The 26,391-nt window shown below is 35.1% G+C and overlaps 1 protein-coding gene across 1 annotated transcript in view; it reads right to left on the reverse strand.

Moving 5' to 3' along the window:
- Positions 1-743: 743 nt before the first annotated feature.
- Positions 744-26,391, reverse strand: part of HFM1 (helicase for meiosis 1) — a 110,684-nt gene continuing 85,036 nt past the window's right edge. Inside the window, exons 31-39 of the mRNA XM_053591303.1 lie at positions 18,408-18,488; positions 18,048-18,163; positions 15,967-16,046; positions 14,143-14,246; positions 8,029-8,280; positions 6,113-6,203; positions 2,413-2,524; positions 2,172-2,323; positions 744-1,307 (exon numbers count right to left, since the gene is read on the reverse strand). Coding sequence (XP_053447278.1) covers positions 1,238-1,307; positions 2,172-2,323; positions 2,413-2,524; positions 6,113-6,203; positions 8,029-8,280; positions 14,143-14,246; positions 15,967-16,046; positions 18,048-18,163; positions 18,408-18,488 — 1,058 coding nt within the window. The 3' untranslated portion in view covers positions 744-1,237. The remainder of the gene's footprint in view (positions 1,308-2,171; positions 2,324-2,412; positions 2,525-6,112; positions 6,204-8,028; positions 8,281-14,142; positions 14,247-15,966; positions 16,047-18,047; positions 18,164-18,407; positions 18,489-26,391) is intronic.

The following is a 26,391-nucleotide window of genomic DNA, read 5'->3' on the forward strand; positions in this document are numbered from 1 at the left end:
AACTGGTTATCCTTTTTCAATACTCAGACAAAACCTTTTCGTTCTGAGCTTTATTTCTAGGTTTAATATATATGATGCCTCATAAATGTTTACTACTACTACTAATAATAATTTCATCTGGAATTTCCTCTTCTTCCTTACCACTAAGGTTTTTATGCTTAAAGAAAAAAAATTTTTTTTTGGCAAGGTGCTGTGTGACTCACACCTGTCATCCTAGCATTCTGGGAGGCTGAGGCAGGTGGATTGCTTGAGCTCATGAGTACAAGACCAGTCTGAGCAAAAGCAAGACTCTCATCTCTAGTAAAAATAGAAAAATTAGCTGGGCCTTGTGGCAGGCGCCTTTAGTCCTAACTACTCAGGAGGCTGAGGCAGGAGGATGGCTTGAACCCAGTAGGTTGAGGTTTCTGTGAGTTAGGCTGAGGCATTGGGCTCTAGCCTTGGCAAGAGAGTAAGACTCTTGTCTCAGGAAAAAAAGGAGAAAATCATTTTTCTAAAATTTCTTAAGTGGGCTTCAACTTCCTAGGGTATCTATAAATCAATTAGACAATAAGCATTATGTAGGATGCCTATATACTACTTACTCAATCTAAAAATTTGAAATATAATGAATTGGGAAATAATAAAACGTCTTTTTGCTTGGTAAAAGTCAACATAACGAGTTTTAGAATTCACAACATTAAAAAGAAGCCAAACAAAAACAATAATCTATATTGATTGATGTTTAATTTATTGTTGCTCAAAGTTAGACAACAATAGTTTTAAATAGCTACTGGATTCTTAAAAATTTTTAGTGAAACAAATTATATAAAACAATATTAGTGACTAATCCATACAATAAAAAGATTCACAAACTTAGCATTTTTCCTCTACTTTTAACAGTCTAGATAACTTAGCATTATTTTGTTTTCACAGAGTGCCTTTCTTATTAACACAAAAATAAAATTTTAAATTGGTTCTTGCCAAAATCCAGTTAACAGCCAAGTAATTATTTCTAAGTACAACTTAATTATCAGCTTATTGAAACAAACCTACTCCCAAAGTGTTTTTCAAGAAGTACCATATAATGGGAAAGTGAATAAGTCCATTTATTTTACTGCAAAAAAATTCAGTAAAACTGATCAAACATAAGAGAAAAAATATGAACAATTATAACTACTTTTTTTTAAAAAAAGCATGCTTTTGACTAGGAATCTTTACACTTTGTCTTATTAACACAGGAAGTACTGGGGCATTTGTCTTAGAAAATACCATCAAATATTCCAAGAAGAGATTTCATTTCTCCAGCTTCATCAATAGGATGATACCTACTGGGGGTAGGGAAAGCAAAAAAAAAAAAAAAATTTTTTTTTTGTTACACAATTTATTTTAAAATTGACAATGGATAAAGTAGTACTAACAAACTTGAAGATTTCTGTGACATTAATGTATCAAATGGCCTTCAGTATACATAACCTTGTAGGAAATCTATGGGGAAAACATTAGACTCTATGAATTGTAAAAGATATTTTTTTAAACTGTAAAGGTATTTCTTTATTTCTTTAAATATATTAAAAAGTAATGTCATTTAATAAAAGTGGGAGCAGGCTCATCAGAGTACAGTGGAGTTTACAATTAATTGTTCACAAACAGTTACAGATTTTTTAGTTCTCTACTCCCACTTCTTCACTTGGTGGGGGGGAAGGTGTAAATAGGTCTCTAATCTTTAATTCTTTAAGGAAAAACTGCTCCCGAGTTTCCCAAAGGGCACTGACTAAATTTACTCTGACTTGTTCACTGAAACTGTTGAATTGTAAAATAACTAGCTGGCTAAAATACAACTTGAACTTTAGAAAATTAGCTTATCTCATTTGGATTTCTCAAATGACTTTACACTTTTCATGGTTAACATGAACATACTGTATTCAAATCAGTAAGAGTAAGTTTATTAATTCAATATAATGTTTGAATTAATAGCATCAAACATATAGGTTTCCAAAAATAGAAATATCTGGTATTGTAAAATATCTTAAGCAGCTCAGTTTATCAGGGGTCTAAAATTTCAGTGTCTTTAATAAATAAAATGTTGAATTTAAGCTCTGATCTTTAAAATGAACAAGGAAAAAAGAATGTTGAATTTCTTTGTAAAAAGTTTTTATTGGGATAATTTTGAAATCTTCTTAAAGAGTTCTTACCTGAAATCAATTTCCTTTTTACATTCACTGTTACTAATAAAAAAATCTACTTCATTAAAATTTAAACAATTTGGTTTTTTTTTAGAGTGAGGAAAGTATAGCCTCTCAATCTCTGGTGACAGACTTTGTTGTTTCCTTTCTTGTAAATGGACCTGTATTTTGAGGTAAAAAATATTAATCATGGAAAGTTTAAGCATTCAGGAAAAATTTAAAAGAAAAACAAAGAAGTGCTTTTTCTTACATCATTTGCATTTCCAGCTTGCTGAGGTAGTTTTGTCATGGAGGAGGCACCGAACTTGGACATGGCAGAATTTGATAAGTAAGTATCTGGCTTCTTATGTGATGAAACAAAACTAAAAATTAAAATTAATTACTTGTAAAATATGGCAAACAAGAGAAATCATTCTAATTTGGATCATAGTGATTTTTTAAGGAATATAATGAAAAATTCTCACACTTATCATAAAAAAAATCGATGTTTCTTATACACACGGAAAAAAATTTGGTATATTTCCTTAACCTTAGACCAAGGCACAATTTACATATTCCAAATTTGGTATGAATAGTTTTTTTAAGGGAGTATAGAAATAATCATTTAAAAGTTTTCTTTAAAATTAAAGTTTATGAGGCTGGGTGTGGTGACTCAAGCCTATAATCCTAGCACTCTGGGTAGGCCCATGTGGGTGGATTGCTTGAGCTCAGAAGTTCAAGACCAACCTGAGCAAAGGCAAGACCCCCCCCAAAAAAAAAAAACAATAAAAAGAAAAAACAGCTGGGCATTGTGATAGGTCCCTATAGTCTCAGCTACTTGGGAGGATGAGGCAAGAGAATCACTTGAGTCCAAGAGTTTGAGGTTGCTGTGAGCTATGATGCCATGGCACTCTACCAAGGGCAACAAAGTGAGACTCTGTCTCGAATAAAAATAAATAAATAAAAATGGAGGCTTATACATAATTATATATTAACTTGTAATCCTGTAAATCTTTTCTAAATTCTATTTGCTTAACTTTTAATTTCCTTCCCTATTCTGTTCTGACTACAGATAGACATCTCTACTTATCTTCTTGTTTTTTTTTTTTTTGAGACAACAGGCTCACTGTGTTGTCCTCAGTAGAGTGCCGTGGCATCACAGCTCATAACAACCTCAAACTCTTCGGCTTAAGCGATTCTCTTGCCTCAGCCTCCCAAGTAGCTGGGACTACAAGTGCTGGCCACAATGCCCAGCTATTTTTTTTGTTGCAGTTGGCACTGTTATTTTAGCTGGTCCGGGCCGGATTCAAACCCACCAGCTTTGGTGTATGTGGCCAGCACCCTACTCACTGAGCTATGGGTGCCGCCCTCTAGTTATCTTCTTATGTGTAACTGAATACTAAAATTTACTCTTAACATTCTGTATTAATTCACTCATTGAAACAAATTTATTATTTACTACCTTAAGCTAGACACTATACTAGGAGCTGTGTATAAAGTGGTTAAAAAAACAAAAACCCTTAAGGGGTTACCATCTAGTAGAGGAGCAGACAATGAATAAAAACAACTATATACATAATTACAGATGCTAAAATTAAATGAAGGAAATGCACCTGGTAAGATCACTATAGCTTACAGAAATCTCAAACTCTTGGGTTCAGGTAATCCTCTCACTTCAGCCACTCAAGTAGCTGGGACTACAAGTGCCCGCCATGATGCCCAGCTAGTTTTTTCTATTTTTAGTAGAGACAGGGTCTTGCTCTTGCTCAGGCTGGTCTCAAACTCCTGAGCTCAAATGATCCACAGTGAGCCACTGTGCCAGTCAATAAACTCATTTTAAAAAGATGGTCATCAATGCATCTCTGAGGAGGTGACGATTTAAGCTGACAAAAGCCAAAATGTGAAGCCATGCAAGGAGCAATGAGCAGTCGGTGGAGGTAGAGAAGAATCACACATACTGATAGGATTGAATCTTTTTGTCTTTGACTAATAAACATATATGTATCAAAAAAATAAGATAAATAGTAAAAAGGACATTACAGAAAAGCAAGTAACCCTAGATCCTCAGGTTGCTCAGGCTTTTTCCCAGAGGCAATTTCTGATACCAGGTTGTCAGAGGCTTCTTATAAAAGAAGAAGCTCTTTTAAAACATACCATTTTAAAACTACTTATCTTCTGTAGGTCACTTCTAAAATCTTACACAATCACTTGTAGTTTTTTAAAGGTGTGCTGCACAGAACTGTTTAAGTGCCTTGTTTAAGTCCTACTTAGATTTATCTATTTTTTGCTTCTCTACACCCATGAATCTGTTCTACTTTGATGCTTATATCTATTTATTCTATATGACCCAGAATTCAAGGCTCCAGTGTGGGAGAAACTAAACAGTATGCAAATTAAGTTCCATTAGCTCTGAAATTTTATAAAATCTATGATTCTGTGATATGGATGCTAATGCTTGGTAATATGACTAATAATAGCAAAAATTCCAAAGGACATCACAAATTTAGTATCTTTTTCCAAAGCAGAGAAATACATAATTTTTAAGTAAAAAACTGGAACCTAAATAAAAATTTGTCAATATTTTGTTTTTGGCTTGGAAATTTTTAGCTTTGGCCATAATTTCTCTCCCATGATTTCTAATTAAGTCTAGTATTTCCAAATCCTTTTTGTATTTCTGCAAAGATACTTCAAATTGAACATTTCAAAAGTTGTTTTCCATTCCAAATCTTATGTTTCCTATATCCTTAAATTACATCTCCATCTCCCCATTGCCATTTATTCTTCCCTCTTCCTCAATATTCATATCCTCTCAGTTGCCAAGTGAATCTCTTTTATTTCAGAAATATTCTAAAAATCCAACCTACTTCTCTGTTTCTATTACCCCTGCCCTAGGTTAGGCCTCGTCACACCCTGCTTTTTATATCAGCCACTAGGCCTCTGGGTGGTTCCACTCTCCATAATTCACTATACATATTGCTGCTAGAATGATTATTTTCTTTTTTTTGTGTGTGTGTGTGTTTCTTTTGGCCGGGGCTGGGTTTGAACCCGCCATCTCCGGCATATGGGACCGGCGCCCTACTCCTTGAGCCACAGGCGCCGCCCAGAATGATTATTTTCTAATCAAATTATTTTTCCTGTGCCTAAATATTTTGGATGACTCCTCACTGCCTACCAAATACATCAAAAACTAGAGGCTCCTAGGTGATATTTTGCTTATAGAAATTATTATCATCATACTGCAGAGTATATCATGTATTTCTGAAGTAGTTGTCAAAATTAAAAAATTATGAAATGTCACATAAGATTTCAGATTCCTAGCTTTTCTCGAAAAATCAGAATATTTAACAACACTAGATTCACATTTCCTGCACTGCAACAATAAACTGGAGAGAACTAGAGGTGATTCCCTTTCAATGGGAAACCCTACAGTTGGCCTCAACCCACCAAATCCTGAAGGCATTGGGTTTTTGACTCCTGACTGACTTAATGAATACAGATGTCTACAAATAGCATTCAAGGCCCTTACAATCAGACCTCAGCAATCTCAAGCCTTATCTCTTTATAGTTGCTTCTTTATACCTGAAATGACTATTTCTTTTCTATTTGTTAAACTACTCTTAGTTTTCAAGTCATGTAAAAAAATTAAGATTCCTGAGCTCCCAGCCCTGAGATAAAGATTCTATGTCTAACAAACACGAGCATTGTAACCTAATCATTTGTATCCTTATATTGATCTGAAAAAAAGATTTAGTAGGTATAACATGGGCTCAGGAAAGTGCATATTTAATATGCACCCCTACGTGGTGTGACAACAGCACTCTGAGAAACAAACCTCTAAAATTAAGAGAGTTTAGGTTGGTTAATATCTTATAGCCTTTCTGAAATCTAATGACTTGATTTCCCCCATCCCCAATTATGTGTCAAGGGGATATAAAATTGTAAATTTAACAAATCAAAGTTCTTAAACTTGCCTGTTTGACATTTCTCTTTGGAATTTGCTCTTTGACTCTTGGAGGGGTAGCTTACTTTCCCTGGTAGTTGAAACCAAAGTGTCCTGGAATCCTATATAAAAAGATAACATTTTGTAATAAAGTGCCACAATTGAATGAATAGTTTCACAAGCTCTACAAGGGCTCTCTAAGAGGTAAGATCTGGTTAAAGAACGAATGAATAATCCTTCTCAATCATCAAATTTATTTAATTTTTTAATCTTATTTTTTTTTTAATTTGTATTTATTTTAGAGATGAGGTCTTACTATGCTGACCATGCTGGCCTTGAATTCCAGGGCTCAAGCAATCCTACCCACTTAGCCTCCTGAGTAGCTGAGACTACAAATGTGTGTCACTGTATTGGCTAATCAAATTTAATTTACACAGAAAAATAAGAGCACAAAGCTAAAGGAGTAAAACTATACAACACATTAAGAACAGGTTATTAGTCACTATACTAAAAGTCCCTCAAACCACCTGTGGTTTTGTAAAATACATATATATTTGGTCTTTGGCTCCTGTTTCTTTCTCCAGGAAGATAGGGTCAGAATTGAACTGGGTTGGAGGAACCCAGCTGGTGGCCACTGAGAAATGATTGCATTGGGTCACAGTCTTCTGCCTTGATTGTGGTATGAAAGCAGAGGAAAAATAGTTTGTGTTTTTCCACTCACCACCATTATTTATATATTTATATTTTAATACATGTAAATGATCAAGTCAAAGTTTATTCAATGTTTTCAATTGTCTGCACAGTAATCATTTAAGGTGCTCTACGTATAGGAAATGGCATTTACTGAGACTGATTTTGCCAGAGACAAAGCTATGCTCTTATGGGATGAACCTACCTCAAAAGGAACAATACACATTGCCTATTAAGTTGCAGTGCATGATGACATTTAAGCTTGCAGTAGAGATTGGTAGCTGTCTAGTTAGAAAACTGTGCTAATGATACCGTATGATGATTTTCCTGATCTATATTGTAAAGTTGGTCAAATCCTGTTTTTGCTAGTAGTATTAGCTGTTTAGGTAATTCTTAAAGCCCTCTAAGAATATATCAATTTATAACTATTCCTTTAGAATAGTTGTTTTCTTTTTTTAAAGACATGAGATGGTATGGTAAGAGGCAACTATACTTGTAAGGAATAAAAGTGCCTAAGAAGGTTGATGGACTGATTTCCTTCCATGACCTCATGGGAGAGAGTATCTCCATTTGCTGTCTCATCATAAACTTTATTTCTTAGTTTTAGCAAAATAGTGAATTTGCCTTTAACTCAAAGAAATAGTGAATTCGCCTTTAACTAAGTCCTGTTATTTGGGGGTTGAATAAGATTTAAATTTAATATCCAATATAGGGGAACTAAATCCTTCCTTATTTATTTAGTTATACCTAAGAAGTCAATATTTTGACTAGAAATAAAAGTGATTTTATTTTCTTTGCATCAGAAGAATACTTTTAAACATAAAATACTTTTGTCCTTCACAAATATTAGCAGACCAGTTGTGATGTTAGAATGGGGGCAATTCTAAACATTCTGGTTTATGTGAGAAAATTCAGTAATAATCTGAATTTGTAGACGGTCTTTACAAGAGAGGAAAAATAGAATATAGAAAGCTCACTTGCTATATCATTATCATGGAATAACCTGACTTCTGTCCTGCGTGGGGAAAAAATGCTCTTTGTAGAAGGATCACACTTTTTGTTTTGCTAAAGATTATAATTGTAACAAACCAAATATATATCAAGCAAGCTTTTCTCTCTTTTTCTCTCTCTTTCACACACGCGCACACACACACACACAGAAAGAGAAAGAGCAAAGAAACTGAGTTGAAGGAACTGAAATAAAAAATATTACAGGAATTTCTAATAAAACCAGTTCATACTAAAATATAATTTTACCTGATGTTTTTGTCTTTTCAGTATCAGTTGAAAAGCTAGAAACTTCTATTAAGTTTTCATCATCAAAATCATCCCAAACTTCATTTCCTAATTCAAAGTTCACATTCAAAACTTCTAAAACTGGAGAGTTGCTTTTATCTGCGTCTGTCAAGTGTTGGTTTTCAGATACATTAAGATTTTCACTGAATAACACTGTTTGAGGTTGACGGGTTTTCTCATTTGAAGTTGTAGAATAGTTCCATCTAGAAAAATCTGTTATGTGTATGTATAAAAGAGTATAGGTACTTTTTTTAACCACAAGCATCATAATCTATTGATATATCAAACATATCTTTCAACTACTAAACACAGCTCTTGAGAAATAATTTTCAAAAGCATTATGTTAAGCATTGTTGAATATTTTTTTGTATTCAACTAAGTCTATTAAATGTATTACATGTACTTATAGTTGCACTAAATTTAATTTTCAATAAATTTTTTAGACAGTATTAATTTTTCCTCTTAATTCTTATATAAAAATAACTCAACTCTATGATTGGATTACAATAAACTTTTAAAATGATCTTCTTCCTCTAGGTCTTCTCCCTGCAAGTTAATTTTTGTATTGTTATAAAATATTTCTCCAAAATACATATCTATTTTTTCCTGCTAAAAAAATCCTCAGTGTTATTCACCGTTTATAGCTTGGGTTTAGAGCCAGATTACCTGGGTGAACATTTCCTCTAATTTATTAATTGTATGATCTTAGACAAAATGTTCAAACTGCCAGACTGTGCTAACTGGGTTGAATAATAGTATCAACCTTAAAAGATGTTATGGGGCCTAAATATCTTTATTTGTACGGTTCTGCATGGTAGTACACTAATAAATGTTTAATAACTGCCTCTCCAAGAATGTATGCATATGTACACATACATAAGTTTATCATAAACTTTACCAATGTAAAGGATGTGTAGCACACCATTTATAAACAATAATGAAATATACAGCATGTTTAAATGTAAATTTCATATATCTAATTAATTCTCACTGAACATTTTCATGGAGTTTTGCTACTCTTCTATCTGTAGTCAACCTATGGTTCCAAACTGATAAATATAGTTCTCACATGAATGCTGTTTGATATTTTTGTTGACTTAACAAGTAAGAAAGAAGTAAAACAATAAAGATATATGTTGGGACTTAATTCATTCATCACTTGAATCATTCATTCATCATTGAAGACTTAAGCATCTTTGCTAAATTTAATAGTTTTTAAATACTAGAAGAATATTCCCTCAAGTTTTTGTTATTCACAACGTAATGGATATAAGAACAACATATTGTTAAGTTTAATAAACACTATCAACATTTTATCTATCACTTTCTTTAGTCTAAACAATTACCAAAACAATAAATCAAATCCTGATTGGTAGTGTTTGCTGATTCCCATGGCATAAATACTCCCACCATAACTGATTTCAAGCTACTGATGTGACATCACTGAATGAGAAGTTGGGATGAAATGCACAGTAGTATCCCATCATACAGTATTTCTACCATATAGATAAATAAACTCGAGAACACAGATAACAGTAAAATGTGGTAGAATAATTAGGAAGTGATGAGTGTTGAATATTTTTGCCTTTGTTTTTAACATCATTTATTTAAAGTTTATAAAATTAAATTTTTGATAATGGCAGAACAATTTCTAAAAATTTAACAATCATCTCTCATAAGCCAACAGAAACTTGCTCCAGTATACTGCTAAGTTTCTTCCACTTTAAATGTCCTCTATCCTCTTCTTCACCTATATAAATCCTATTTTATCTTTCAACTATACCTCCTACTACATCATTCTACTTTTGTATGTTGATACATACACACTCTCTCATAAACACACACACAATATGGTATGTACTAAAAAGGGAAGTAGGTGCGGACTGCAATGGAAACCCAGAGGAAAAAGGAACTAAACCTGCAATGGGCATGGGACAGACTCCTTTAGGGTGATAACACACGAAGGAACAGTAGTAGGAATTTGAGCTTGTGGTTGTGGAGCAGGGCAAGAAAGAAAGGCAAGCTATCCCATAAGGGAGAATACCATGTAAAAGACATAGCAGCCTAAGAGACCAGAAGATGGGAAAGTATAGTTCTCAGGATTTCTGGAACACAAAGGAGGAGAAGACAGGGCCTATTGTCACTGCACAGGTAGTTAAGTGCCAGATCACAGTGAACCTTGTGTGTCATATCAAGGAGATTTTTGTTTTCTTACAAGCAGAAGATAACTATTGAAGATATCTTAGCAAAAGGTTTACATGACTAGATATGCCCGTTAGAGCATTTTAAATAGTTATAGATCTAAGGATAATGAGACAAGAAGCAGAGAGAAAAGAAAGTTATTGCAATAAATGAGAGATGCATTCTTAAGCTTCTATCGGCAGACACGATAGAAAGGAAATAACAGATATGAGAGACTGCAGGAGGCAAAATAATTAAGATTTGGTGATTGAGATATTTAGGATGACTCTTTTTCTGCCTTTAGAACCTCGGAAGAGAGTTTATCCATTGAGCTAAGGAAAAAAGAGAAGGAACAAAGTGAGATACAAAGAAGACAGAGTTCAAAGGCTGACAAGTTGACTTTTGGGTGCATATGTCCAAGAAGGTGATTATATAGATGGACAGAGATCTAGATGGGAGACACAGATTTAGAAATCATCAGAACAGAGTTAGTGATTTAACACATGAGCTTGGGTGTTATTGTCCCACAAAAGTTTTTAAAGTGAGAAGAAAGAAGGAAGAAGGAAGAAGCCCTTTTGCAACATCAATAAGAAGAAAAGCCAAAGCAGTGGAGAAGTAGTAGGAAGAACCAATAGAAAGGGTTAATTGAGGGCGGCGCCTGTGGCTCAGTGGGTAGGGCGCCAAATTCATATACCAAGGGTAGCAGGTTTGAACCTGGCCGTGGCCAGCTACAACAGCAGTGGCAACTACAACAAAAATAGCTGGGCGTTGTAGCGGGTGTCTGTACTTGGAAGGCTGAGGCAAAAGAATCGCTTAAGTCCAAGAGTTGGAGGTTGCTGTGAGCTGTGATGCCACAGCACTCTAGCCAGGGCAACAGCTTGAGACTCTATTAAAAAAAAAAAAAAAAAAAGGTTTAACTGAAACCAAAGGAGAGATTTCTCAAAGGAAGGAAAGACCAAAAGTATGAATACTACAAAGGTCAAAAAGAATAAAAGTTGAAAATTGTTCACTGAATTCAGCACTTATAGGTCACTAAATGGACAGAGCAAATGTAGTTTCAAAAGGAATGGTGGAGGAAAAATCCCACATTTTAATGAAGATGTAAAAAGTGAGCACATTGAGTGCAAATTGGTCTTCCAAGAATATTTCTTTAGATAAGAAAGCAAGAGATAGAGGATACCCTGACTCCAGAATCCTGTTTCTTGTCTTCCTGGCATGCTTTCTCTTTTGGTAGGAGTTATCCCATTTCCTCTGGGGGAACTACTCTACCATTCTATTTGATTTTGATGAGGCCAACATTTGTAGCATCCTGGCTTCCCTAGGGTCACAGGGATATAATGTCCCAATCCCTAGGCTACACAGATTGATTACACAATAAACACATGACTCAAATGAGGCCAGTTCAAATGAACTTTGGTCTGCCAAAGTGGACAGGGAAGACTACTTTTTTTCACTCTGGCTACTAAACTGGGAAGATATAAGTTAGGAGTTACTGGCCAAGTGAGAAAGCCAATTTAAAAAATAAAGCCAATTAGCAACAGGCATAGCTAAAACACTGACAGAAAGCCAGAGGCATGATGAAATCCCTTGAGTGCCTGGATCTAGCCAAGATTAAAGCCAGATACATGTCCGGACATTTCAGTTTACAGAAGACAATCAATTTTCTTTTTTATGTTTAAGTCACCTTCAGTAGAGTGTGTATCACTTATAATCATAAAGGTTAGATGAGGACAAAAACTGAAGAGAAAAGAGACTTGAGCATATTTATATGCTAAAGAAAAAGATACAAAGAGAGAAGGGAAATAGGAGAGGGATAACTGGTTTTCTAAAGTCCCAGGAAAGACAGGATTGTTATATTAAGACTATAGGAGGAGAGATAAACCTTCAATAGAAGAAAAGATAATTCTTCTTTGAAAGAAAATAGAGGGCTAAAAATGCATGCGGAGATAGAGAAATATATCGTTTGGCAGGGGTGGAAAGTTGGAAGAGTTCATAGTACTATTTGCTCAAGTTTCAATTCTCCACTGATAACTAAAAGTCAATTTCATTTTATAGAAATAGCATTAGATTGGGAATCAAGTTATATAGAATCTATTTCTGGCCCAGTCATTAATTAGATATATGATTTGGGGGTAAGTCATTTAATCTCTTGGAGTCTTTGCTTCTTTCACTATAAAAGAGAAATTGCACAAAGTCCCCTTCACTTTAAATTTTATGATTCAATACACTTTCTTATAAAATTTCTGACATTTTTTCTTCTTCCCTTCTTTAAATTGGAATACAGATGATAAAATTGCCATGTTTTTCTTAAAATACTCTCAAAAGTAGTATTTGGATATATTTAAAGTATGTTTTGCCATTGAAGACTAGTAAATGAAAAGTATTATAAATATACCCAATTACTACTGCTAACAGTACCAGATACTGTGTTGAGAGTTTTACATACATTATCTCATTTAATCCTAAAATCCTTAAAACATAACTAGATGAGAGAATTTAGACAATGTGGTTTAGTATACTGTGAAAGGTTACAGTAAATGGCACAGCTAAGACTTGGATCTAGACAGATTGTTTCTAGCTCCTGTCAACTTAACTGTTGTACTATATGGCTCCTTTAAAAAAAATTGGTCTACTCAGGAAAACAAGGATATAGTTTATTTATTCCTGGGAGTTAAGGTATCTAAGTGGGACTTTACTATCATAATATAAATTGGATTTGGAATAGTGGGTGGAAAAGAAATAAAAGTAGGAAAACTATATAAATACAGCACAAAAGTAAGCAGAGGGAAAAATAAGGTCTGATGTAGAGGAGGACGGGGAATACAGCAGTAGTATAAGGAAGGAATAAGTTAGAAGGCTACAAGTTGATGGGAGATAACAATAAGAGAGTTGACTGTTTTATTCCTATCCTCTTCGCAAAGATACTCAGGCTTTTAACAAGTTAAATAAACGTTATGATTCTCCAAGTAGAAATAGGGAGCTTTTCTTCATCTCATATTGAGTATCGCTAAAGGTAGTGGATACTCCAGCCTTTTGCCTCCTTAAGATCTTAGATTATGACTAGAGGAAGCATAAAGTGACAGTACGAAGAAAAGAGTGGCAACAGAAGTCAATGTCGAACATATGAAGTTATTTTCAGAAAACCCCTAGCTTACCATTTCTACATACAACCATTTGAACAAACAACTCAATGGCCAGAATTATTTTAACAGACTGGCTAGAAATATTGTGATCCAGGGAAATATGACTAGCAGGAACCAGAATAATGATAAACCAGGCACAGTATTTAATTTACATACATTATCCCATTAATTTAATGGTAGACACAGATTTAAAAAAATCTAGATAACATAGCAGCTATATACTACAACCTGTGTCATAGTCTCATATTATCATAGAAATTGTAAGAATCATAGGTTTAAGAACTAGAGAAATATTAAAGGTCACCCAATTCAATCAATTTAATCCTTTCATTTTAAAGATAAGACTAAGGCCTAAAGAGGTTAAATAATTTTAACCTTCCAAAGTCACATGGCTGTTTTATAAAAATAGACTAATTTTATAAGTGTAAAACTATCTTAAATAATTCTAAAGACATACTAAAGTATACCCAAGGATCCCTTATTTTCTCAGTTTTTCTCCATTACCTTTAAATTAAAATAATCAACAATATGTAAGAAATAAGATATTTTAAAACAATGTATGACAGACATTGTGAGATCATCTAAAATAACAGACCCAAGAATTTGAAATTGGTTCAATAACCCAAGAGAAAAATGTTGCTAAGTTAATAATTATAATGATTTCAGATGTTGTTTTTCAATAATATTATTTGCCAACTCAAAGTAATGATAAACCACATTTTCACTCAAATCAGTATCAATGATAATTTACCTTTGTCTTCATATTCAGATAGTTCTTGTTGAACTTTTCCACAGATTTTATGTTGATCCCACTGGTTCATTATAGGTGACTCAGGTACATTTAAATATTCTGACCTTTGTAAAGAAAAATAAAACCACAAAAATATTAAAGAAAATATTAAAATTAATCTGGCCTTGATAAAACTACTTATTCACATAAACAGGAAAAAGTGTTTTTATCCATTCAATAATTCTGTGATAAAATCTACCCAGCCTTGGGTGGCGCCTGTGGCTCAAGGAGTAGGGTGCCGGTCCCATATGCTGGAGGTGGTGGGTTCAAATCCAGCCCTGGCCAAAAAAAAAAAAAAAAAAAAAACACACACACACACAAAAAAAAAATCTACCCAGACTGGGTTGCAAAAGGTAAAAACAGATATTTAATGGAAGTGACCAATACTTAGTCATCTTGACATGCCTTCAATAGATATCTGCTATCTGTGTATAGCCTTTAAAAATCTATTGCTTCCCAGCACTTTGGAGGCCAAGGAGGTGGATTGCTTGAGCTCACTGAGACTAGCCTGAGCCAGAGCGAGACTTCATCTCTAAAAATAGCCAGGCATTGTGGCAGGTGCCTGTAGTCCCAGGTACTTGAGAGGCTGAGGCAAGAAAATCGCTTAAGCCCAGGAGTTTGAGGTTGCTATGAGCTATGATGTCACAGCACACTACAAAGGGTGACAAAGTGAGACTGTCTCAAAAAAAAAAAAAAAAAAATCTATTGCTAATGCTACTTTCAATTAGATATCAAAAGCTGGGATCTCTAGAAGCAGTGCTGACATCAAATTCATTGGTCAGATCCTGGTCTGTACTAGTTGTTAAATATATTGAATGTTGTATGTGCATACAGAATGCCCTTCTCTGGAAGGGAAATTATATATACAATTGTCTTCAAGGCAACATGCTACAAGAAAAAAACACTGAGTTAGCATCTAAGGTCTTCTGCTTGCTAACTAGGAATATAACTAGCTTCAGTTTTTTCACCTACAAAATAGAATAAAAATGTCTCATTTTATCAGGTAGGTTGTTATTAAAGTCCAAAAAGATAGTGCACAGAAGTACAATTTTAAAATTTTATATATATACTTTTTTTCTTTCTTCCTTTTTTTTTCTTTTTTGGAGACAGAGACTCATTCCATTGCTCAGGCTAAAGTGCTATGGTGGTCAGCTCACAGCAACCTCAAACTCCTGGAAGCAAGTGATCCTGCTGCCTCACCCTCCTGAATATCTAGGACTATAGGGGCCTGCCACCATGCTCTAGCTAATTTTCCTGTTTTTAGTAGAGATGGGGTCTTGCTGTTGCTTAGACTGGTCTCAAACTCCTAAGCTCAAGTGATTCTCTCACCTCAGCCGCCCAGAATACTAGAATTATAGGTGTGAGCCATCATACCTGGCCAATTTTTAAATTATAAGTCTGAGGCATTATTAACATGGACTGAGCCCCTCATAGGAAGGGTTAGACTTTGTATACCAATGTGATTTCCCTTGTTAAAGTATACTCTTATCATTTAGTTTACATTCCCTGTAAAGACAGAACCTGATGGAATGACCTATCAGTAGTTTCCTAGGAAAAAGATGATTTAATTAATGTTAAAGTATTCTATACCTGTGGAGTTTTGAATAAGCTTAGGGTATCAGAGATAATGAAACCTTTATAATGTCATTGCTTCATTATGGAACTAAATGATTACTGTGATTTGAGGGTAGCCAGTGACCATTTTTCCCTGAATAAGTGATTATTTGGAGGAACAAAAAGTTTATAATGAATATTTTACTTTAGGTATTAACATTATATTTATACCTTGATATACTTGGAAGGGAAGGTTTTGGAATAAAACCAAACTCTTCAAGGTCCACACTTTGAGATTTATTCATCTGCATCTATTAATTAAAAAAAAAAATAAGTTCAACTATCAATTTCACGTCAAGATCCTTTAACAAATAAGCCAAACAATAATTCCTACTGGTATATAAAGTCCAAAAATCAATGAATTAGTAGAAACTCAACTTAAACATTTTTCTCAGGTCCTTCTTAAACGTTGGCATTCTTTCTAAATCTTTACTAGGCCTTCTTTCTCTTCTCATCTACTCCGTGGCTTCAATTATTGTCTACATGTGAAAGATGCTTGATACTATATTTCTAGCTCAGATCTCTCTCTTGATTTTTAAACCATTACATCCAACTATCTGTGGGACACCTTTATCCAGATTATCTTGCTAACCTCTAAATTCTATATTTACCAAATTGAACTTAATCCTGTTTCTACTTCCCCAAACTTGCTTTTCCTTCAGAGTTCTTACCCTAGTAAAGCTCCACTTTTCTCTCAGTTCCTTAAGCCAGAAAGCTGGGCATCATTTTGACTATCCCTTCAACCTCCCTTCCCATAATCAATAAAGTACCAAAGTAGTTGATTCTACCTCTGAAAAATATTTTAAATCCAGTAACTTCTCTCCATTGCTATTGTCAGTATCCTAAACTAGGCCATCATTCAGCTTGGATTCCTGCAAAAACCACCTAAAGAGTCCCTATGTTCCATTTTATCATCCTCTAATCCCTTCTCTACATTGGAGCCAGAGTGAAATTTAAAAAATGCAATTCTAATCATGTCACTGATTAAAGCTCTTCAGTGGCTTCCCAATACTTTCAGGATAAAGTATAAATCCTTAAGACAGCAAAAAGGTATGCCTGATGCAGCCACTACTTACCTCTTCAACCTCATCTCTCGTTATTCCTCTACTTGCAAATGAATGCTACACATATTGTATTATTTCAGTTCCTTTAACAATCTCTCTTTCTCCCTCTCTCTCCCCATCCTCTCCCTTTCCCTCCCTCTCTCTCCCCCACCCCCCCTTCCATCTCCTCTGGACCTTTGCATAATCTCTATGTCTGGAACATTTTTCTATCATCATCCTGTGCCTGCTCTTCCATACATACTTGGCTTATACTTCAGGTCTCAATCACATTTATTAGGAATCTCTTCTTGGCCCATCAAATGTGGATTGAGTACATTTTCTATCTAAACTCAAGTATCTTATACCTCTTTCACAGAATCATTCATCACATTATATTGAAAAGATCTGTTTCCTTGGTTGTATCTTTCACTCAACTATAAAACTCATGAGGATTGGGAGTAAAACTGTTTTATTCATCACTGTGTTTTAGAACCTTGGCATATTCTTGGTGCTTGATGAATATGGAAAGAAAGAGGGAAGAATATGGAAGCTAAAAAGGAAGGAAGGAGGGAGGGAGAAATGGAGGAAGAAGGAAAAAAGGAAGGGGGGAGGCAGGGAAAGAAGGAAGGAAGGAAGAAAGGAAAGAAGGAAGAGAAGGAGGGAAGGAGGGAAGAAGGAAGAATAGGAGTGAAAAAGAGAAAATTTATGCTGCTAAAAAAATCATAGAAAGTGGTGACCACTTCAAACCTCACGCCTCTTCCTGTTTCCCAACATTTCCTTTGTTTTGGCCCCATAACTTAGAATCTTTATTCTTATAAAAGCCCTAGAAAAGGGTAATTCTAAATATGATGACTTAGGCTTAAGATGAGTCTGCCAGTGACTATCCATTAATAAGTAGGCATTCTCATTCCCTCATCATTTGGAAGGAAGTCTCTTAGTCAGTACTCATCTAGAATCACAGTAAACTTTAGATTTTCCAGCTCAGTCTAGCAGAGATGAAGCCAGGAAAGGGTATTAATAGGGTCTAGTTTCAACCCAAGCCACATACCCTTTTCACTCTTCTCTGGGTAAAAAAAAAAAAGAGGGGGTACATAACTATGTTCCAAAAGTAGATTTACATACTGTGGATACTTACCTAATTTACACTAGAACAAAGAATATTATATACATACAATTACAGAATAAGGGACCAATGGTACTAAAACTAACCTTCAGACGTTTCACTGGAGGAAGAGCTGAAACAGCATTTCTGTTTCTTAAGTCAGATAAATATGAAGAAATTGTTGGCACTTTAATTTCTGACTTCTGAGCAACTCCTGTTTTACCTATAAAAAAATTTTAAATCCTTTAGGTTAAACTTCAGGTATTGTTCATAAAAAGCCAAATTTCTTTAAAATGTCAAATCTAGTATTTATTTTTTTATGTTGCCCACAAAAGAAAATTATTTGAGAGTTGTAAGTTTCATAATAAAAATCTCATACATAGATAATTCAGATGTCACCATTATTCATGAACTGAAAAACCTTTCAATTTGTTACACCTGAAATAAACTTGTTTTATGGAACTCACAGCAGTCATGGCCACATGTATGTTTATTTTTACAATGATGATTGCAGTCTCGGTTCCCAGGTTTCTTGCAAGGAGTCATTCCTAAATAAATATGTAAGAAAAACAATCCTTTTGTTATGACATATATTATTGTGAATTTAATATAATTATTTTTTATCCAGTTTCTGTTCTTTCAGACAATACAAAAAGAGTATAATTTTCAGACTTTCTCAAATGTTAACCAATGTATTTTTCTATTTTTTTTTTTCTTTGAGGCAGGGTTTTGCTATGTTTCCTCAGTTGCAGTACAGTGGCTATTCACAGATGCAGTCATCACACACTACAGCCTCAAATTCCTGGGCTCAAGCAATCTTCCTACCTCACCCTCAAGAGTAGCTGGGATTGCAAGCATGCTACAAAATGTCTGGTTCTACCCATGTAATTTTTAAAAGATATTTCTGATAAGTTGGTCCCTGCCCCACTATCAGTCCCATCCCCAGCTTTTCACAAGGAATATCTAGCCATCTAGAAGCTTTCTGAAGAATACATATTTTTTTCCCTCAACACATTGATCACCATCAAGGATAGGCCATATGTTAGGCTACAAAACAAGGTTTAAAATATTTAAAAACATTTGAATCATATCCAGTATTTTCTCTGACCACATGGAATAAAACCAGAAATCAGTAATAAGAGAAACTTCGGAAATTATACATATACATGGAAATTAAACATATGCTCTTGAATGACCAGTGGGTCTAAGAAGAAAATTTAAAAATTTCTTCAATCAAGGGAAAATGGAAACACAATATACTAAAACCTGTGAGTTACAAAAAAAAGCAGTACTTCAGCTATTGGATGAAATGTTCTATAAATATCCCACTAGGGCCATTTGGTCTATAGTGTAGACTAAGTCCAAAGTTTCTTTGTTGATTTTCTGTCTGATCTGTCCAATGCTGAAAGTGGGGTGTCAAGATCTCCAGCTATTATTGAAGTATATCACCATTTTGGAACTGGAATCTTCCATTTGTTATTATTACTAAATAGGCTTTTTCTTGATCTTAGCTCTCACTAGTAACATGGAAGAGATGTTTGATCCTTGAAGAACAGACAGAGTCTGGATGAAAATAAGCCTAGAGAAGACATTCCACATAGAAGGCATCATACCCAAAGGCAGAAACTTACAGATTGTAGGAGCTGAAATCAGCTTATTTTTGCTGAAGCATAGGGTTTAAGTGAACTAGAAATGTTGGAGACAGGAAAGAACTTTGGAAATCTTTACATTTCTTGGTCCTTTACTTATTTTCAGTGATGTTATTCAATCAACCTTTTCCAAGTCATAGCACTTACAAACAATGATAAAATTTGTGTTGTAGGCTGGGGTAAATGGATGAAGCTGCTTACCACATGAGCCAAACGGCTGGTCCCTTTAAGGGCTAAGCAGGTCCATGTATTAAATACTGATAAAATAATTTTTAAAATCCCTGGCCGCTGGAAGGTGACAGCTAAAACCACAGGTTTCCAACTGGACAATTTTGTAAACAATACCCAGATAAGGCCGCTCTGTGACCATAGTAAAAGAAGACAGAGAGATAGGGCTTACGATGTAATTATTTCTGACATTAGTGACAAGAACACAGAAAAACCACAAAAATAATAAAACATCTCCCTCTTCTGGCTAACACAGATGACTACTATTTTTTGAATCCTCTCACCGCCAAGATAAAATGTACCAAAATATCCGTTACCACACTTTCTGAGAGCACCCAATCTAGAACTGACCTCAGCTTTTCCTAAAACTTCCTAAGAGTCACCCAGCACAAGCTGAAATCCTATGATAAGCTCCTCTCAATTTTCAATTTCCTGAGATGACTCATAGTTCTGCTGGTATTGTGCTCTTATTTGCTGTAGCATGTTAAATAAAACTAACTTTCCTCAAATATAAGTGTATTCCTAGTGGTCTTTAGCTGAAAGACTTTGCCATGACTTAGTAGTGGAGAAGTTTTGGCTCAAGTCATGACCTCATTACCTCTCACTTGGATCTTGACTGGTTTCTTTGAATATAGTCCTTCATGCTACAATTTATTCTATTCATTGTTACTCAATTAATCCTCTTCAAGTTTAATCCTAACTGATCAGATCATTTGCCCACTTAGAAACTTTAGTTACTTCCCACTGCCAATAAAATTAATTCCATATTGGCCAGGTACGGTGTCTTGCACCTGTAATCCTAGCACTCTAGGAGGCCAAGGCAGGAGGATTGCTTAAGTTCAGGAGTTCAAGATCAGGCTGAGGAAGAGTGAGACCCACTCAGAAAAATTAGCTGAGTGCCCTGGTGGGCACCTAATAGGCACAGCTACTCAGAAGGTTGAGGCAGGAAGATCACTTGAACCCAGGAGTCTGAGGTTGCTGTGAGCTAGGCTGATGCCATGGCACTCTAGCCTGGAGCAAAAGAGTGAGACTCTGTTTCAAAAATACCAAAAATTAATTCCATATTTAACCTTTTCTAGTACCCTCATATTAACCCTATATCCATCAAACCACATTCAATCACCATTCTTCAAACAGTCCCATACCTTCCTAAGACTACACTTTTGATACTCTCTTTTCTTAGAAGACTCTCAATTCTTTGTCTATCAGAGAAGTCTATCAACTTTCAAGCCAACTCAAATGGCCCTCTACCTTGGAGATCTATTATGATCACCTCATCTGAAGTAATTTCTCTCTCCTTTGGGCCCCTATGGCATTTTCTTTGTGTCTTTTGCTTACTGTATGCTACCTAATATTTAATGTATTTATAGGAAAAACACAGTAGAGAAGTACAGGGCACACTAGAGTAAAATATTATCTGAAAAAAAAAAAAAAGATACTTGCTCTGTTTATCTCAAAGAGATGAAAAGATAAAATTAAGCATGTCAAAACATTTTAAAAGTGCAGTGATAAACATATTAATAATGTACTATCTCTACTATTATATTAATTAAAGATTTTACAAATAATTATAAAATTAAAATTGCTCTGAGTGCTAAGCTGGAGAGGTATACTATGCTATGTAGTAACAGTGGAATGGTTTTGGTCAGGAATGCTGGGCTGAGGACTGAAGAAAGAGTAGGAGTTAACCTGGCAAGGAGGTAAGAGAAAGTGTTTCAGGCAGAGGGCACACACTAAAGTTCTTTGACAAAATAAAGCATGGCACACTGGAGAAACTGAAAGGTCAATGTGGCTGATGCTCAGCAAGTAACAGAGAGTTAAGGTGAGACTGTAGGGGTAGTAAAGGCAGCCTATGTTTGGAGGTGAACAGCTGCCATGGCACCATGGCAACTGCATGTCTCCATGTAAACCATGAAGGTAAGGCTCAACTGTTGGCAGAATGCCCTGTGACACAGTCTTGTGAGACTGTCAAAAGCCATTTCTCACTTATCTCCTTACCTTGTAGGAGGCTCCCTATCTTGCATGTGGCTGCCATGAGAGTTTCCCATCTGCCTCCCTGACTGCAGTAAGGCATGGGACTTTCCACTTTGCCCCTTTCAAGTACAGCTGCAGGCTATAAAACTGCTTAGCCTTAGCCTAGAGTTCAGAGCTCAAAAACAAAGTAACCCACCACTCACACCATCTGTCATCTGTCTCCTCTAGTGTGATGTCATCATGTGGAATTAGGGATGAAAGCAGCTAATACCATGCTTATCTTGCTTTGTTGTCTGTGTAAGTAATAAGCTGTCTAAATCCATTTGGTTTCTTGGGTCTTTACCAGCCAAGTCTATGGAAGTAAAGCAAGAACACATAGCAGCTGCCGTCACACTGCTACTTAGACTGGTTGACTATGTGATGGTGTGGAACACTGTAGGAGAGTCTACTGATTTCGATTCTAAGAGCCATGAGAAGCCAATGAAGTGTTTTAACCAAATAGGAGGAATAATCGGATTTACATTATGAAACACATCACTCTGTGGATTGTAATATGGAGAGTGGATTTGAGATGGAACAGAATGGATGCAAGAAAACTACAGGCAGTTAACAGGCTACTACAGAAATGTAGGCAAGAAAATGATGGTAACTCAGATTAGAGTGACGATGGGAGGACTGTTAAAAAGGAAGAACTGATTTGAGAGGTATATAGAAGGCAAAATTATTTTAATGCAAAATCAAGAGGAGTGTTTTTCTTTCTGGAATAGCAAATTGCTTTCCCTGAAATTTTAGAGACTACCTTTTAGTCAGCAATGTCTACCTTTATAAATTCATTCAATATTTCAAGGATAAAGGCAAACATAGGGAAACACCTCACTTATTTACCTCCCTCTCATAGATGTCTCCTTCCTTGAACTCTATCCTTCTCCTAATTGAGTCTATGCCTGTCCTACAGCTGTTGCCTTGGAACTTCCTTTCATTCAGTTCTAGGGTTAAATCCACAATACCTGGATTCCTTGACTTTTTCTTTCTTGGTTAACTCCCTTGTTTTAGTGTTGCTCATACTCAAGCAACTGCCTAAAAAAGGATGTGCGAGTATAAAACTTTAATCTTTGAAATATATTAAGGTATCTTTATTTTACCTTCACACTTAATATTTGGCTGGGCATAGAACACAGGGTTGAAAATAATTCCCCCTGGAATTTTAACCCCATTGACTTTTAGCATCCAATGATGCTGATAAAAAGTCTATTACAACTTTGATTTTCATTCCTTATAAGCATTTAGAATATCTTCTCTATCATAATGTTCTGAAAGGTTGCAATTTTGCCTTGTGTGTACATCTTTTTTTGCTCATTCTAATTAGCATTAAGTAAGCCTTTTTGATGTACAGACTTATGTCTCATTTCAGGTCTAGAAATCTTTATTAAATTATTTCTTCTGATTTGTTTATTCTTTCTTTCTGGAACACTTACTAGTCAGATATTAGGCTCATAAGATGCTCCCTTTGTCTCTTAAATTCTCTGTATTCTTATCTTTTTACTTTCATGTAGATGCTACTGATTTTTTCTTCCAGTCCTGCAGTTATTTATTTATTTATTTATTTTCCAGTACTAGTTTTTACTGTCCTGTGCTTTTTCTTGTTCTTTTTTTTTTTGTTGTTGTTGTTATAGCATCCTATTCTGTTTTATGGTTGCAATTTAATCTTTAGTATCTTTGAAGTTACTAACTAAAGATTTACAAAAGGGATAAAGAGTTGCCTTTGTTTCTTAAACCCACAAACTTCAAAAAGTTTTGTTACATTCTTAAATTATGTTCTTGCATCCATTTTTTTTTTTTTTTTTTTGTGGAGACTGAGTCTCACTTTATCGCCCTCAGTGGAGTGCCGTGGCATCACACGGCTCACAGCAACCTCCAACGCCTGGGCTTAAGCGATTCTCTTGCCTCAGCCTCCCGAGTAGCTGGGACTACAGGCGCCCGCCACAACGCCCGGCTATTTTTTGGTTGCAGTTCAGCCAGGGCCGGGTTTGAACCCGCCACCCTCGGTATATGGGGCCAGCGCCTTACCGACTGAGCCACAGGCGCCGCCCTTGCATCCATTTTTGTTTACTTATTTTGGACTTTCACACATTCCACATTTTCTTCAATTGCCTGGTTGTCCTTGGTTGTCTGAATATAAGGCAGTCCTATTATATCTCCATTTCACATAGGAGAAAATTCTTACAGAGGTTAAGTAACATGCTCAAGATTATGCTGTTAATATGCAGAAAATTTGAGATTCAAATTCAGGTAGTCTAATTCCAGAGCCTGATCCTTCAACCATTCTGCCTCCCTAGTTACACTAGCTGCTTTAGTTCTCCTAAAAGGATTCATTTAATTTATTTAGGGAAGGAATCTATTGTTTTTGAGACTAGGAGGAAAATGCTTTGCAAGCTGTTTTGCAAAAGGGATAAAGAGTTGCCTTTGTTTCTTAAACCTACAAACTTCAAAAAGCTACATTTCTAAATATTGCCACAAGATGGTGCACAATGACCATACACATTTGCTCCCAGCAGCGAAAACTAACTAGGATCTGGTAAACCAACATTAGAGATTCAGAGGGCTCCCCAAATTTCAAGGCAAAGTTGGCAAGTCTTACCAAGAAGTAAGGACTGCATAGGATACTAACATATGAATATTACCTAAGTGACAAAAACTTTTTCCTGCATTTCTGTTACAGATGGTACTTAGAAAATACAAGTGCTCTGCCTAGTCCACCCACTCCCTACATCCTCATAATTCTCTGAAACTGTCTTATTAGCAAACATAAGCTTACAGAGATTGATGATTAGAAATATAAGTTTCTCAGAAAAAATTAACTTAAGCTGTGTTCTTAGGGATATTTTAAAGTCAGCAGATCCCATATTTCATCATTATCATAACCTAAGATGCATACATTTTCATAGTTTTGCCATGTTTTATATTAACTTACATGTTTATAAAACCTCCAGTCTTAAGGATTTAATTCTTTAAGGATTTAAAGAAAAGTACATTTATTAATGATACCAACTAGAAATGTACTGAAAGAAAATATTTTAAATTATTTTAACAGGGTCAATAACAATAGGTAGGGATGTGGTCAGTTTAAAAAAAAATCCAGGAAAACAACTAAGCACAGCAAGTATCTCTGACACACTTAGCTTAAGTTTCTAATTATAAATTCAAATAATTTGGTCAGTATAGAAGCTACTGGAATAAATATTTCTAAAAGAATATTACTTTGAGTTTTGCAGTACTTGGTTTATGCTAATCATAGATTTATACAATTCATGGTCTTGGTGTTTTTACAAATGAGGACAAAATCTTTACATTTTTCTGTCAAATATTTTACTATCATTTTGATATATATGTATCAAGAAAAGAATCACACTGGTGAACTGGAGTCCTTGACTTTTGTAACTTTGTACTTACTTATACACCAATGAATATAAAAAAAAAAGCAGGTTACATTTTGACTAGTATTGAAATGTACAACATGCCTCAGCACTGGCTTGATCCTTACATCCATTCAAGTATATTAAATTTTCATACCCAGAATGTCATAGCAAATGACAATAATTAATGTCAAATAAAAATTTTTTATTCTTAGTGAGAAAGCATTTAAAGGACAAGAAGTTTGAATGTCTAAGCTTTATATACTAAGAAATAGCCTGACAAAATCATTAATTTTTTTTTTTTTCGGAGACAAAGTCTCACTTTGTCGCCCTCGGTAGAGTGCCATGACGTCACAGCTCAACAGCAACCTCAAACTCTTGCTCTTAAGCAATTCTCTTGCCTCAGCCTCCCAAACAGCTGGGACTACAGGGTCCTGTCACAACGCCCGACCTTTTTTTGTTGTTCTTGTTGCAGTTGTTCATTATCACAACCATTTAAGTAGGTATTCTTCCAACCTCATTCAAAAGACACTTGTTGAGGATCTATAATATAATCCTTTCAAGATAAATTTTGGAGGTAGAATGACAGGGCATGCTGACATAATAGATGTCGGTAAAAGGAAAAATAGTAATCAAAAATCACTCCTGTCCTCATTAGTATAGTGGTAACAACAACAACAAAAAAGGACACAATCCTGTGTTACAGGTTTGAATAGCTTATTTGGTGGGTGAACAGACAAGTAGTACTACTAACTAAACTGAAGACTGGGAGAGAAATAAGTACAGCAGAGACAGGATGGAGATAGAAAGGGAGAAGAAACTACAAGTTCAGATGTGGACAGATGTTCAATAGACTCTTAATAAAGAAGTTGAGGCTTAGAGAGAGATTTGGGCAAGAGCCATAAATTTAGGAAGCATCAGCATGTAAGTAGCATCTAAAGTAAAAAAATTGGTAAGATAATCTAAGAAAATAAAGTAGACAGAACAAGGGAGGCCTGGTGCTGAGTCCTGGGTAGGTCCAACATTAGGAATCAGGAAGAAAAACAAGGGGAAGAAAAAGTTTATGAAAAAAGTAGCTTTTGAGAAAGAAGGCAAGACAGGGAAAAGTATTGTCATAAAAATGTTTTCTCATATACTTATTAAACACAATCACTTAAGCAGGTATTCATCTTAAGGAAAGGCTTTTT

This window comes from Nycticebus coucang, chromosome 5 (genome assembly GCF_027406575.1).
Source record: "Nycticebus coucang isolate mNycCou1 chromosome 5, mNycCou1.pri, whole genome shotgun sequence".
In the NCBI taxonomy this organism is placed as follows: Eukaryota; Metazoa; Chordata; class Mammalia; order Primates; family Lorisidae; genus Nycticebus; species Nycticebus coucang.